General features: G+C 38.1%; 1 protein-coding gene across 1 annotated transcript in view; it reads left to right on the forward strand.

Annotated features, from left to right (window-relative positions):
* The window catches only part of LOC124153795 (protein Skeletor, isoforms B/C), a 79,592-nt gene that overhangs the window by 37,185 nt on the left and 27,736 nt on the right, over positions 1 to 14,671 (forward strand). Inside the window, exon 2 of the mRNA XM_046527155.1 lies at positions 13,867 to 14,019. Coding sequence (XP_046383111.1) covers positions 13,867 to 14,019 — 153 coding nt within the window. The remainder of the gene's footprint in view (positions 1 to 13,866; positions 14,020 to 14,671) is intronic.

Genomic DNA, 14,671 nt, shown 5'->3' on the forward strand with positions numbered 1-14,671 from the left:
AATATGCTTAAAATTAAGTCCGCACAATGAGTGAATTTGAAAGTCAGAGCGAGATCCAAAGAAAGAGATTTCCAACCGTTTTGAATCGAGGCAGAGGTCAGAAAAATTACTTTCCCTTCCGTTTAATATTCCAGCAACTCCATAAACAGTGCATTAATAACCAAAATATGTCCATAAATATTAAAGATGCCTATATATTTAGCTTTCACAAAAAACGGGATCTTTAAAGGCCTAATAAACTTACTCTGAGTTATGATTTAAATGTCATGGGTATTTTCGTCAAACGATGCTATTATTCCATCTTCCATATGAATTACACCATCGCAGTCTTAATTTTCTCCATTGAAAAGGGTAGAAGCATCGAAATTAAAAGATTTTTCTCTTCGATTGCTTATTTATGGTGCAATAACCTTTCTAAGAACAGTTTTTTTATTATTCGTATATTATATTTACAATATTTATAGATTAAAAACACCTGTTCTAATTATACCTATTAAAAGATTGAAACGCTTGTAAAAGGAACAATTTTTCGGAGAATCAGTAGAAGACCCAGTATATTACTATGCAACGATTACATAAAGCCCTCTAATTTAAGTAAAAATATAACCCCTCTTAAATACTGGGAAAATAATTAATGGATATGTATTTAATGCTCACTGCCGTAAGTATCCTCAACATCCACTGTTCGACTAGTGGCTCTCTGCAATGCAATCTCATTGCACCAAGCGAACACGATTATCAATTTAATTTATGGAGGAAGATAAAAAAGCGTCTTCGTTACAGATAATGCTAAAATAACGCAGAAAAATAATATCAGGATGAAATAATGGCATTTAACAAATAATAGAGCAATAGCAGAAATGCCTCTTAATAATTTCGACGATATTGAAAAACACCCCACACTTATTTTCCCTCCATAAAAAAACAAAACAGGAGTTTAATAATGACCAGGGACGAAACCGTCAGTGACTTAGCTATATGACATCCTAAGCTCGAATTTATTTCACGAATTTCGCAAATATTTTTTCCGTGCCATAGAGTAAAAGGAGTTGCTCGGCTAAGTTGTCCCAGCAAACCACACACGATGAATTTCCTCCCGCGCCGCATACACTGATGTGGTTCGGCCACATGCTCCTCCGCCGACTTCTCCTTCAACCGGCGGCCCTCCTGAACAACTCACTTTCACATCCTCACATCCCAGGCACGGTGTGGGGGTGAGGGCGTTTTTAATGTCCCGAAGGCGTGTCCTGTTACCTCAGCGACGCACGCTTTGTCAATCGCAGTGCGATATCCCTCAGTCGCCGCCCACTCTTACCTTCATCCTCTGTCCCATGAGAACAACAAAACCTTGGGCTTATTAGACGCAGTCATCGATATTTTTAACAACGACCACTGTTCACATTTCAAGAGCATGGAAAAAATTTCCAAAAGACGGGTATTCGAACCACAGACCTTTGGCTTTACGTGCCAAATGATTTCAGGAACCTTAGTAGCGTAGTGCTCTGCACAGAGGCCCGGATGGCCCGGGTCTGTGGTTCACCTCCCAGTCTGGGGGAAATTTTTCCCAAGAAAATTAAAGAGAATTTCACCGCCGAACACGCCGCAAGACTAAAATACAATCCAATGACAACAATTCGGTGATTCCCGAGTATAACGGCACCTACAAATTCATTTCTATAGTCGAAGGGTAACAGTCTAGTGGTGGTTATCTCATTTTCACTGGACTGAATGTAATTGGATGATACCCCTCTCCGAGCAAAACCAAATAATTGCGTATCTGGCCATAAAATTTCTTAAATGAAATTCGGAAACCGTTAAATCCCACCGAAAAAAATGTCAAGGCAGTTGAGCATAGTAAAATTATATACTCCTAAAAATATGATCAACATATAACAAAGTAGTTCCCGTGGGTTTTTTCCGATAGACACATAGTTAATGTATTCCTATCATAGCGCAAATGAATAATAGATCAAACATTAGAGGATCATCCAAAACTCAGCAGTGCAATCATTAAGATTCAAATGGGATAACGTAAAAAAACATACAAAGGTCTAAACTCGTGAAACATTGTATCCTGATAAGCCTTAATGTGAATTGATGTACTTATTAGATTTATACGGCTTTAAAAATGTCTTGACTTGAAAAACTTCCTGTCTTAGCGATTTCTTTCAATTCCTAACATCGTACGGAACTTCGTCCGAGTTTCAGAGATTTGCATCCAAGTGAAACTTTTAAGAAAGAAAAGATAGATTGCTTGCCATTTTCTTCCACGCTCTAAACTAAAAGTATGACACAGTCATTCACTTTAGGTGGAAAAATAGAGTTTTGCAAGGTCGACATTTTTTTCCGAGTCATCGCAGGGGAATTTCATACCACAGACACGAGGTCTATAAACATAAGAATATCTCCTTTCTCACTGCTCCTCTTGAGTTATCTGGAAGCTTGTGTAGGCAGTTCATTTCCTCTCAGGGATAAACGCAGGATAGCGACGAGCATTTTCTTGCAATTGTTTGCCGGTTTGTTCCATTATTTTCACACTGACTTCAATTACACATTAACATTAATATATGACCATTAGAGCTTTATCCACAAAGGAGGTATTCGACGCACAGATATTGAATAACATTTACCCTAGGGATCGAGGTACGTAATAAATAACAATACTTCCATAAGTATAAATATGTTAAGAATAAGTAGCGAATACAATATTTACAGAGATATTCTGTGTTAAGTTTTGATCCCCTCTGTACACCTCATTTATTCCTAAACATCAAAATGAAACAATCTAAATTTCAGAGGAAATTATTTACACGCTCGGTAACTGGCAGCTTTTTCCTCATTAAAATGAGCTACCGACCATAAAATCCGTATTTTGAAATGTTAGAAAGTCATAAAACTTAGGAAGTAAAATTTCTCTACAGTAATCAAATCAATATAAAATGATTGTAATTACTAAAAATCCAAATACAATAGGAGAAATAAGCTTGGCAACACGGCATAATGCCCCAGTTACCAACATAACGCGGTAATGGAAGGCATTTCAAGCTATGAAATATTGATCCCCAAACACCGATCATAGGATCGATTAAGAAGTAGGCCGGCTACTTCCAAAGAACCTGTTTCATCCACAGACATGGTTATTCCACGTTCACCTCCGACAAAAAAGGGCCAAGATCTTTAAAGCTTGCGCACCTGCGAAAAAGCGATGAGAGATGATTGGTTATGGAATATAGAAAAGCCATTGGGAATACATTTTTTGTAAAATTCATAATTATTTCGGTGTACATTCTTTCTTTTTAGGTAATAACAGACCAAAAATAAAAATTCAGTTGAATAATCACCAAATGGTCAAAATTCTGAAATAGCCTTATAAAATACTCTCTTCTATTACCTTTACTCGGTATTCGTGAGTAGGTATATATTTCGCGTGAATTTGATTACCTTTTACCCAAATATTTTTGAACTGCTCCAAAAAGCTTCTACTAGTCTTCGGTTAGAGTTGGTGACGTAGAAAAAAGATGATTTACGTATTGAATGATACACAAAGATAACGTACTGTCGCAGACTCTACTACACGTGGCTTTCGATTGGTTTGCAATCACCATCAGGTACTGATGATTATTGTATGCCAATCGAAAAACGAGTAGTAGAACCGGCGAAATTAAAATTAAGTATAAATTACGATGTCTCTGTGTATCATTTAATATGCTATGTTACGATGTCTCTCTGAAAAAAGTTAACGCGATTTACTTAGTTTTCCCAGAAACGTTAGTTTCGATAAGTTATTTATTTTCAACATTCTGTCGTTACCGAAAGTATTCCTTTGCTTCCGCGGCCACTTTATTTATCACTCAACACAAACGATCGAAAAAAATAACTAAAATATTTATTACTCTACTCAGACAATTAAAACAGTGACTGCGCATGGCATCACATACTCCACATTTCATTTCGTTGGTTTTGTTTGTACCTCAGTTTCCAAAGCCATTAAGGTACTGAAAAAATATAATAGGATAGTTAAATCTATCGGATATTTCTTCTTGCAGACGTTCCCTCATATACCCACCAAGTGGAATCTTAAATGAGATGAAGTGAGGCCGATAAAAAAAATGATTCCAGTTTACGCTCCGAAAATACGACGTAAAGGGATGATAAAAACGCTCACTTTGCGCGGCGACGTAAAAGCCATTCGTCAGCCGATGATGTGGCATTGGCTGCTTGCACCCTGGCCAGCGAGTCATAAATCCCGACTGCACGGAAGTTTTATCGCTCTTGCTCGACGGAAAATAAGAACTCTTGTACTTCAGGAGTCTCCTCAGCAGTTCAGCGCCAACGACTGCTTACTTTATAAAGCTCGTAAGAGATCAGGTGAAGTTGGAGCGCAGGTTTTTTTTCTCAAGGACGACCGACCGAGGAGGGAAAAAAATGAGGTCCTCGAATAAAATAAAATTCACGCATCGATGATATTAATTATCCTCCCCCAAATAAAGATGAAAATCGGAACGATGAGTATAAGTTAAGTTTGTCTGGATTTCAAGAAAAAAAGGTGTACCCCGACGCATGAACTGGCTGAGAGACGCATACGTCTTTAGACCAGTTTATTGAAGGCTTCTCTTCAACCAGGGCTAAAGACAAATGATTGGGAGTTATTTGAAAGAAAATACAGGCTAGCCAATGGAAAAATTTAATCAGCTGCATCAGATATAGCACACGAGGTCCTGAAATCATACTGAAAAAAGAATAACTAGCTTTTGCTGGACTCGAACACAAATAATAAAAATACGAATCAAAAATCCACAGAGGGAGATGCTTTTTTCGGGGGATAGGGACTGGTTCAAGTTCACATCAAGACAGATGTGTTTCTTTCTGGATATTCCACATATCTTAGAAAAAAATTAACGATTTTTCTCGTTGTGAAGATAGACGCCACGAAGCAAGTTGATTATAAATGCATATAGATGAGAGGTAAATATTGGTAAATATGAGCAATACTTCGATTTATTATGCGTTTTTTATTTACGTACGGCAATAATATACTGAGTGGAAAATGGTGATTACTCCACATCAAATGCTTGCGTTTATACGAGTCGGTTTGCAACACACATCATGATTAGCGAATTCTGAACATTAACACTGATAGTTAAGGTGAAACAATACTGATTTTTCAAATTAATTGAGCGTTAAAGGATATTTTTACAAGAGTAATTACCCCCATTACGATACATAAAACATTGAAAATTCAAGCAATGACTTGCTGCAAAAATGAAAATCTACTATGATGAATGAAGAACCTTTCACCTTCAGTCTTGTTAACATCCCCACCAAATTATGCTAAAAAATACTGACTTCCGCTAGAGCCATATCCTTTTTGTTCACATCAAATGGGTTTTAGTTTTCAACAGAATAAACGTAACTAAGATCCAATATACAACTAATTTCATTGAAAGTTATCTCAAATAAACCATCATGAACTAATTATAATTCATCCTCAAGATATTTTCCACTTGATCATGATCACTGAAATAGTTATGTGCCTCGACCTCCAGATTAAGTACCTCTTTCGTGCAGAGTAGGGCACACTTCGGGGTCGGATTTTTACCATTCAACGGGTGTTAACAATTATTTCTGCGCCATCCGCTATACAGCTACTCCTCATGATACATGACCTCACTAAACGATTCAATTTTAATGGTGTAGCAATAAATGGCAGTATGACATCCCTTTCAATTCCAAAAATTTCGTCAGCGATTGGCTGTACCTAATATGAAAAATAAAATATTGGGTGCAGAAGGAATCGATGAACCAATAAATGTGCCTCGTAAACTCCAAGGAAGATTACATAGTCTCAAAGATTGGAACGAGAGATAGAAAGTCAAAGAAGTTGTTGCAGGAAAAGAAAATACTTTTCCAAATAAAGATCTCAGTTTTCTTGAAAAGCGTAGCAGCTCCAACGAAATACCTTCAGCCAATGTCCCTTTGTGAGTGAAAAAATATTGGAGTACTTGAGTGCTATGTTAGAGAACAAACTACGTGGATTTGCACGAATGAAATAATGGCAAGATTATATTGCAGGATAACCGAAGAGGAAACATTTTTAGATCTTAAAATTATCAAATATTGCATAAAATTTAACCACTATTTACAGTCAAGACAAATAAATAAGTTCTCATAATTGCATAGGCGTATACTCTAAATGGTCTTCAAAAGCGTATGTGCTCTTTTTATGTAACTTATTTGAACACATTTCATAAAAATTTGTTGTTCGTTAGTTTTCCACGAGAATGCTATGACGGTTCCAATAAGAAAGACACGCGCGACTTAATTACTTCCAAAAGTGCGAACATTTACTCGGAGAAAGCCAGCTGTCCATTAGATGGAGGTAATAATAGCGAAATATTCTTCCAGTTCAAAAGGCCTTCCCATCGTTAATATTGACGAAACTAATAAATGAAAAGAAAAAATAGAAAAATGTTCTACCCTATTACTTTAAACACAAAAAACGGTTAACGAACAGTACTGCGCCTACTCTTCCAAGGCATCAAAGGAAGTCCGTATGGAATCGGCCAGAAATGTTTAAGTGCGAAGACAAAGGCATGAATGTGAGAATGAAAACGGGAGTGACGATTGGAGGGCCCAAGGGCAGCACGCGACGGATTTGACGAGAGCGCACGGCCAGCTATGAAGCGATGCGTGCGAGCGATATGAGGCGTGACACGCACGCAGGGCGAGGAAAAGGAGGGAGACTTTTACGTGCGAGGAGATGCATGGCGCAACACTGTTCCGAGTGAGGAGCGCACACAAAATCCAACGTCTCGCCCTATAGTAAGTGGCGAATGACCTCTCGCCGAAGCGTTCGCCATTCCATTCATACCCAGAGTGAGCCAAGCAAGGAGTATAAACCAACTAAGATGTAAATCATTCTTATAGATCAACTGCATAAATATTTTGTTAAATTGCCTCGAGTTTACTAACATAATTTCGATTTTTTTAGAATAACTAGCCAAAAAAAAACCCTTAGATCTTTTCTACATACATTTTTTTCAGAAATATTCATCTCCTGCGTGAAGTTGAATGAAAATTATTAGGGTAATTCTACTCCGCGAAAATCTACTGTTTCTTCCGTTTCTTGCCGCTGGACTGAGAAAAAAATTGAAGTATTGCAGAAGAGGAAACTATCTCTAATAGGGATAAGATAATCTAATAGGAATTGGGATAGAACTATCTAGGGATAAATCTGTTGTTTTCTCTATTGTTTATGTTAAATTAAGTATAGCGACTTTCCAACCAAATGTCTCGAGCTAATAATAAGAGTATAACTATTCTACTGCATATCGAAGGGAGAACTTTAAATGTTGCGAGAACTTCGAATGTTAAGGAACGTATTCTATTAACTTGTCACCAATTGAGGCGTGGTCCAAAGGCTCTATTCTGAGGAGAAAATAAGTCCACCCGCAGTCAGAGGAGACTTGCCGTGCAACACTATTAAAATCAACTCTGACGACTTGTGCAGACCTATCCATAATAACCTCAATGGGAAATATGAAAACATAGAATGCACTTCGCCCTATGTGTTATTGTTCTCAGTTTACATCATCTAATTCCTGCCTCCGTGAGTTATGTTATTTTCAAGGGACATTAAAATTTTTTACTTGTCCAAATTCTTCTCTTATTTTTCTCCATCAAGTTTTCCTCGCCGGTGATTTTAGTGACCCAATTGGAAACTTGATAAACTACACAAATGTGCTTCAGATGTGCAAACTTCCTCTTTCGTAAATTGCAAGTTGCCTGGAAGGACACTGCAGAGACCTCGATAACCCATGAAGTTTTTTAGCATCTTTAAAAATATTGTGTACCGCAAAACCATAGAAACGGTGAATATGAGATGGCTCATAAACAGAATTAATTAAAAGTTTCTACATAGATAAATTTTCATAATCGATTTCTTAAAATGACCCTCCTACATTCAAATATTCAGTACTTATACTCTCCCTTGCGACTGTCGAGGACTAAATCTACTTCATCAAACGATAATCCATTCGTGAATTCTTACATCTATATTTATTTAAGGAAACAGCAGGAATTAGTCAAATTCGTGAGAGCTCCTTTCATGAGATTTTCGCTTTCATTCATGACTAATGTTCACTTTTCATTTCAAAAAGAACAAAGAACTTATTATTATAGTATTCCACGGCATATTTCGATTTCCACTGCAGAGATATGAGCGTGAAACTTAAGCTTTCATTAAATATTATCCTTGAATCAAGCTTTTACGTTCTCCATTCCAGCGCGCAGAACAATGGCCTCAAGTTTTGTAGGGCAAACAACCACATGGAGGGCAGGTAGTTCTCAGAGCTTAATTTCCAGGTTCACAATGGATAGAAAACTTGGTGAGGGTACGGTTCATCCTGACCTCATCAAGAACCTTAAGGATTACATCACCGGGTTCCCACACGCGACGTACTTAAATTCACCAACCCGGGGGTAAAAAAAAAATTAATCGTAAAAACTTTTCTCTAAAATGGGACAAATTCCAACTTCAGTTTACTGAGACCACCACTTTTGAGCTTTGATTGAAACAAATGACAGACGAAGCCAATTTAGAAACCATCTCCACTTTCTACAAGCCACAAAGGACGATTTGCGGCAACCTGATTCGAGGCAATCGAACCTTTCGCACTGCTGCTGCGGGGTATGAGATTGATTTGCTCATGAAAACGACAAAAACTGTAGCAAACTGAAGTGTACAGACACTATAAGGAATTTCTCACATGGAATATTTAGCAGATCATTCGCAATAAAACCTTAAAAAAAACTTAATTTTTAATGTTCTTCTTATACCTTCACAATCACAGGTGAGACAATACGTACTATCTTCTTTCACTTTTCAACATGGTTTTCCACTACATTTCCAATGAAGGAGGGACAATATTCATGCTTCCCGAAATTAGTGTCCTCATTATATATAAAACAAATGACATCCTAAGTTTAGCAAAATATAAAATTAACTTATACAATTCATATTGATACCAAAAGCTTATGCAAATAATATTAAATTTGGGTGTAGGAAAGATAAAAAACTAATATAGGTTCAGTAGGCCAAAAAACTTTTATCCTACAAAGCTAACGGAATTCAGAAATATTCCCTACGCCCTTTCAATTGCAATTAGACGTAAGGTTAAGGGAAAAAATAATCATTTAACGGCTTGCATGCCGAGAGTTGAGCAACATCAATTATCAAATCTCAATTACCACAGATAAGTCATAAAATTACGCTGTGATGTATAAGGTAAATTGAAATTAGGATCCAAATTTAGCTATCTCATCTTCAATTTATGACTATTATGAAATACCACTCCAACTCCAAGGCCCAGCCATCGCAGACAAGTTCAAATAACAGTTTCGACAGAAATTAATCTCCGCGATTAAATAAATGGGTGCAACAACATTGAAGATCTACGGACCGCTGTAATAGCGAGGTTTCTTTGTACAATACGCCAATTCAGGAAACATAGATACATATTGATTTTGAACGTCTATAAAGGCCTCTCGTTCAAAATTAGTGGATCTAGGTTTAATATCAAAATCAAATCACCATCATAAATTTATAAGTTTTAACATATAGAATCCAAAATTTCCATTTTTTTCGGAATTAACTCACCCAATGGTTTACAGAATTTATTGAAAGTTATAATTTCTTAATGAAACATTCTATACGTTCGAAGCCAGCCGCACCTTAAACTACGAAAATGGAGCATAAACAGATTCCAAAATTCATAGCTTGATTCTGAGGTTCAAACACTTTTTCTAACGATAAATTCAATCACATAAAAGGCGAATAAAAGTTTCTAGGGTTTTCCACCGGTTGATGTTTTCCATGTCTCCCGACGTTTCGAGCAGCGACTTGCTGTTCATCCTCAGGGGATTTCATTCGGAAGAGCCCCTGAGGATGAACAGCAAGTTGCTGCTAGAAACGTCGGGAGACATGGAAAACATCAACCGGTGGAAAACCCGAGAAACTTTTCTGCACTTGATACGCCGGGAAAACCTAGGATTATACATAAAAGGCCACTTCCATGTGTCCCGGACATAAAAGCCTAAAGCTAATACACCTTCTCCATTATCGGATGCCGTTATCAATATTTATTTGATCAAATATTCATCTTTATATGTAATATACGTTCAATTAGGTTCAGGCAAATCTCAACCTGAAATCAAATACTAGCAATCACCACATAAAATTTAATTTCATCAGGAACGAAGCATCACCCTAATATTCAAAAAGATGTTTAAATATCTAATAATACATATAAGAAAGATTATGAGTAAAAATGATCAACTGACCATTGCATTTCACATGATTTCAAGATTTATTTTTTATTATCTCTGAAATTCCCCGTCTCTTAAGGCACAGTAAAATTCGCTGTTTTTCTTTCAAGTTTTGCCGGATGAGTGGCCTCCCTCGCATAATAAGGGATAGTGATCGCTATCATTAAGACGACGCGTCACTCCCGCTCAGCCTGTCAATTGTCGCGCGAATCGCTCCTTTTAATCTTACGCTATCATCATGAAACCATGCATTTTATATGCAAACATGTATATGCTAGTCACATGACAGGCAGTGGCAGGGGTAAACGGAATACCCCGCCCACATTTGCTAGTACCTCAAAGGAAATTATACCTCAATAGAGTTTCGGGACTATTTGCTTACATTTGCGGTAGTGGAAAATGTGTGATAAGTTCACCTCTGCTTACCAAGAAATTTTCGAGATGATATTTTAAATTTTAAAGTGCAAATCTTCACGAGAAAAAATGAAATACGACCGGTCAAGAGGTAACGATATGTCATGTTAATGCTATCCCTGAATTTATTCTCGATAGATCCCAGCGATCGTCCGTGCTATCATCGGCGCCAGCGGCGCAGCGAGGGGTAGGGGTTTGGGGGATAAACCCCCCCCCCCCAGAGCTCATAGAAATTTTTAAGTTAAATCTATTTTACCTTATTGGATTAATACTGCTTATATAATAGTGTGAGGATTAATAAAATATCCCCAGAAGGCCGTAAAAATCACCATTTTGAACCTTTTATCTTAATTTTTTCCATCGGAGGGCCTCCGCATCTCCCGCTTACCCTGGCGGGTATGCAATACCCTAAGCCCCCCAGTATTAGTTTTGCCTGAAACCCCCCCTATCCTTAATTCCTAGCTGCGCCCCTGTTCGGTGCTGTTCGTCAAAAGGGATGCATTAAAATGATCATGAAATGAAAACAGCCTGCCATGGAGAAGCTCTCTCCTCTCATTATCCTCGTATGCATGCGCACGGGACTCGTCGTATTTTTCAAGTGGTCAGTCGTCCCGAATTCCAACCAAGGGCAGTCGCTCCTTATATAGGGGAGAGAAATGCAAATATCGTGCGAGCTCTCTTCCTGGTCAACTCTCCCATCCCTCCGCTTGCAGTAGACTCCCAGACCACTTCAAACCGCGAAAGAGCGCTTCTAGACGAGCCATGGCAACCCCTTCCCTTCCAACTCAGCAACCTCAATCTCCCCCAATCTCCTCACTCAATTTGCAAAAAGGAGAGCTTGAAAAGGTCGCCAGGGAGCTTTCACGAGGTGCACCATCATCATATGCGTGGATTCCCTCCGCCTCGTTTTTGCGGTTTTAAAAGAGGCATGCGTGTCTGGCGGAGGCTGGTTCAAGCCCAGTTCCTTGGGTTGGCCCACCAGGACTCTCGGCTGACATATCCGTAAATTTTAATGGTTGATTATAATTATCCTGTTTGTAAAATACCTACATTTAACAATTATTGTCATGAGGGAAATTCCCCCAGGATTGGTAATCGAGCGACAGGTTTTGCGGACTACTGCTCAGACGAATACGTTATAGGTGCCTTGATTCCCGAAGTAGTTTTACCGCGGTGCACTGTGCTAGGTTGTAGATCCTTTAGGTCTCTCCTAGGTGGCAACGCAAGAGATAATGGACATCAAAGAGCCCGCAACCACTGGAGAATCTTATTCCTGCGCTAATGCCGCTCACAGAAGTAGATGTGGCATATTTCAATATTAACGAATGAACGGTGGTGAAATTTGCATTGATAACTATTGGAAAAAATTATCCTGCAAAGGAAATCGAACCACTGAGCTTATCCTATCCGGGCCCATACGCAGACGATTACGCAATATAGGTTCCTTTATCCCCATTCAAATGATACCGAAGCTCATATTGTATTACATCTTTTTACATACAATTGACATCTACATTAAGTAAGTAAAGGTTATAAACCTATCAGTAAACTTATAACAACATTCTGGGACCACATTTCACAAGAATACGAAATATTAGTCTGGCCCTTTTTCGTACAATAAAAAAAGCCCCCTCTAATGTTTTTTGGATCCATCAATGCCGTTTCGTGCAAAAAAACGAAATCGAACGGGCACTAAAAGATCATTATTACTACACCCGCATTCACAAGAGATACCTTGCATTCAAATCAAGGCATTTTTTTTCCTTTTCGGTAGCATTAAATTGGATATTTCTACACAAGAAAGAAATCCAAAGTAGGTATAAGCTGACTTGACAGGAAAATGTATGATAGGGAGCAGGCTTTTGAGGTGCTGAGAGGAATACTATTACACAAAAAAAACTCTCTTCCAAGAACTATATAAATGAAGGATTTTAAATTCTACTGTATAGTCTACGGGACAAGCTGTACTCGAAGAGCTTGGATTGAAACTGTGGAAAATGTATCAGCCTGTGTTTCCTCAAAAGATTCAAAAGGCAATGCAAAGTAAAATAAATATGACACATAAAAAACATAAACCATGTATTATTTCAGACTATGTATTTTAATTTCGATAAGTTTCGCCCCTTCCTGTCATTTTTCCCGGGTCAAAACTAACAATAAATTAAGCGAAATAATACCTAGTGAATACTTTTCAACCCATTTAACTTTTAAGCGACGAGACCTTGGACATCTACGCTTCATAAAAAGATATCAGATCTTAGGAGAAAATTGTTTTTACCTTCACCGAAGGTGATGAGGGCGTTGCTCACGATTCCATTAAAAATGACTAATGTAGGCACAAAAGTCATGATCGTGACTCTTGCATCTATTTATTAGCAGGTCCTTTGACAGTCCGTGACAATAATTTTCCACCCTCAATCATGACGTCGTCTCCAACGTTATCTTCACCAATAAATCTATTTTTTCTTACTCATGGCAGTCCCTTTTGCGCCATTTTTTTCCTTCCTCAACGCCCCCATTATTTCTTTTCTTTCTTCTCCGTGATTATCGTAACATTTCCGACTTCGGTATGACGAGACTCCCATCCTAATTCGTTCATATTAGGGGCATAAGTTCAATGAATTATGCTAAAAACACATAATAACACCAAGCACTATGCTTTATTACATATATTTGCTTAAAACTTACTTCAGGATACATATCACTCTTATGCCCACAAAATTAAGGGACGTAAATAAACGTTTACATCGTCTTTTTCACGTAGCAGTATTCACCTACAATCGCTATTTGATAATTAAAAATCAGCCTCATCAACAAACTCACCAAATTCGAAATGGCTAATGATAGTAAGTCCTACCCAACCTTATGTACGAGTAATGTTTAAGATGCATTCGAAATAGTTCAAACTTATGCTAATTGTAAGTAATTCATTTCTTGCGAATTTAACGCAAGGATTTAAGACATAAAGACTGAATTTCGTAAAGAAATTCATATAGTGGTTGTTTTTTTAGGATATATTAATTTTTTTTCTTCAAACAATGAAAGTTTTCAAAAATACTAAACATGTTGCCATACTATACCAAACCTCTAAATGTGATTATTTTTTCTCTCTCATCATCGAAATAGTGCTGGTGAATGAAGCCACGGCTGCGACCGGATACTACGGCAAATTCCTTGGAAAGCTGAACACGCTGCACCACAGCGTGTCGGGGGACGTGTACGCGGTTGATTCCAGGACGCTGCACATCAGAGACTTTACCTACGACGGGGAAGCGCCCGGTGAGTGAGCTAGACACATTGTCTTCGCCGCGGAGGTGGATTCGTCTTCATCAGTGCCGCTTCCCCGGCAAAACAAGCGAAAATACTTCCTCCTTCCCGCCACGCACACCGAAGCGATTTCATCTTTCACTTTCTCTCTCGGGCTCAGACACAATCGATTCGCGGGGCCACCGCTATACTGTCGGACGAGCGGCGAGTCGCGCCGAAAGTGAGAGTGCCTTCTGCACGTTTCAGAATTAAAGCCACTCAAATTTGTAAGCTGATTGTATTCCAGAAAAAAAAACGATTGAATGACGGTAAAGCATGTGTAAAAGGTCCTTTTACACAATAAATGAACACTGTCGTATTCAGAGTTAATGCCTGTTTGCAGGAACGATTTTTGTGGACCGTAACGGAACATACGAATGCATGAACCAAAAGTAGAACAAGTTCTATTTTCTGTGCATGCATTTGCACAAGGTGGGCGGTCTCACGGTGCATATTTGCGTTCATTCACGCGTTCTTACATTTTGGCATTAATTCGTACGAGTAACTGTAAACAGGCCTAAACGGAAAGCTTGTTTTATTTTACATCTTATGGCTGTAGGGGAAATATTTTTTTACTTTAATTAATGTTTCGCACTCATTATTGATTACATCCGAACGTTTTTTT

The sequence above is a fragment of the Ischnura elegans genome, chromosome 2 (assembly GCF_921293095.1).
Source record: "Ischnura elegans chromosome 2, ioIscEleg1.1, whole genome shotgun sequence".
In the NCBI taxonomy this organism is placed as follows: Eukaryota; Metazoa; Arthropoda; class Insecta; order Odonata; family Coenagrionidae; genus Ischnura; species Ischnura elegans.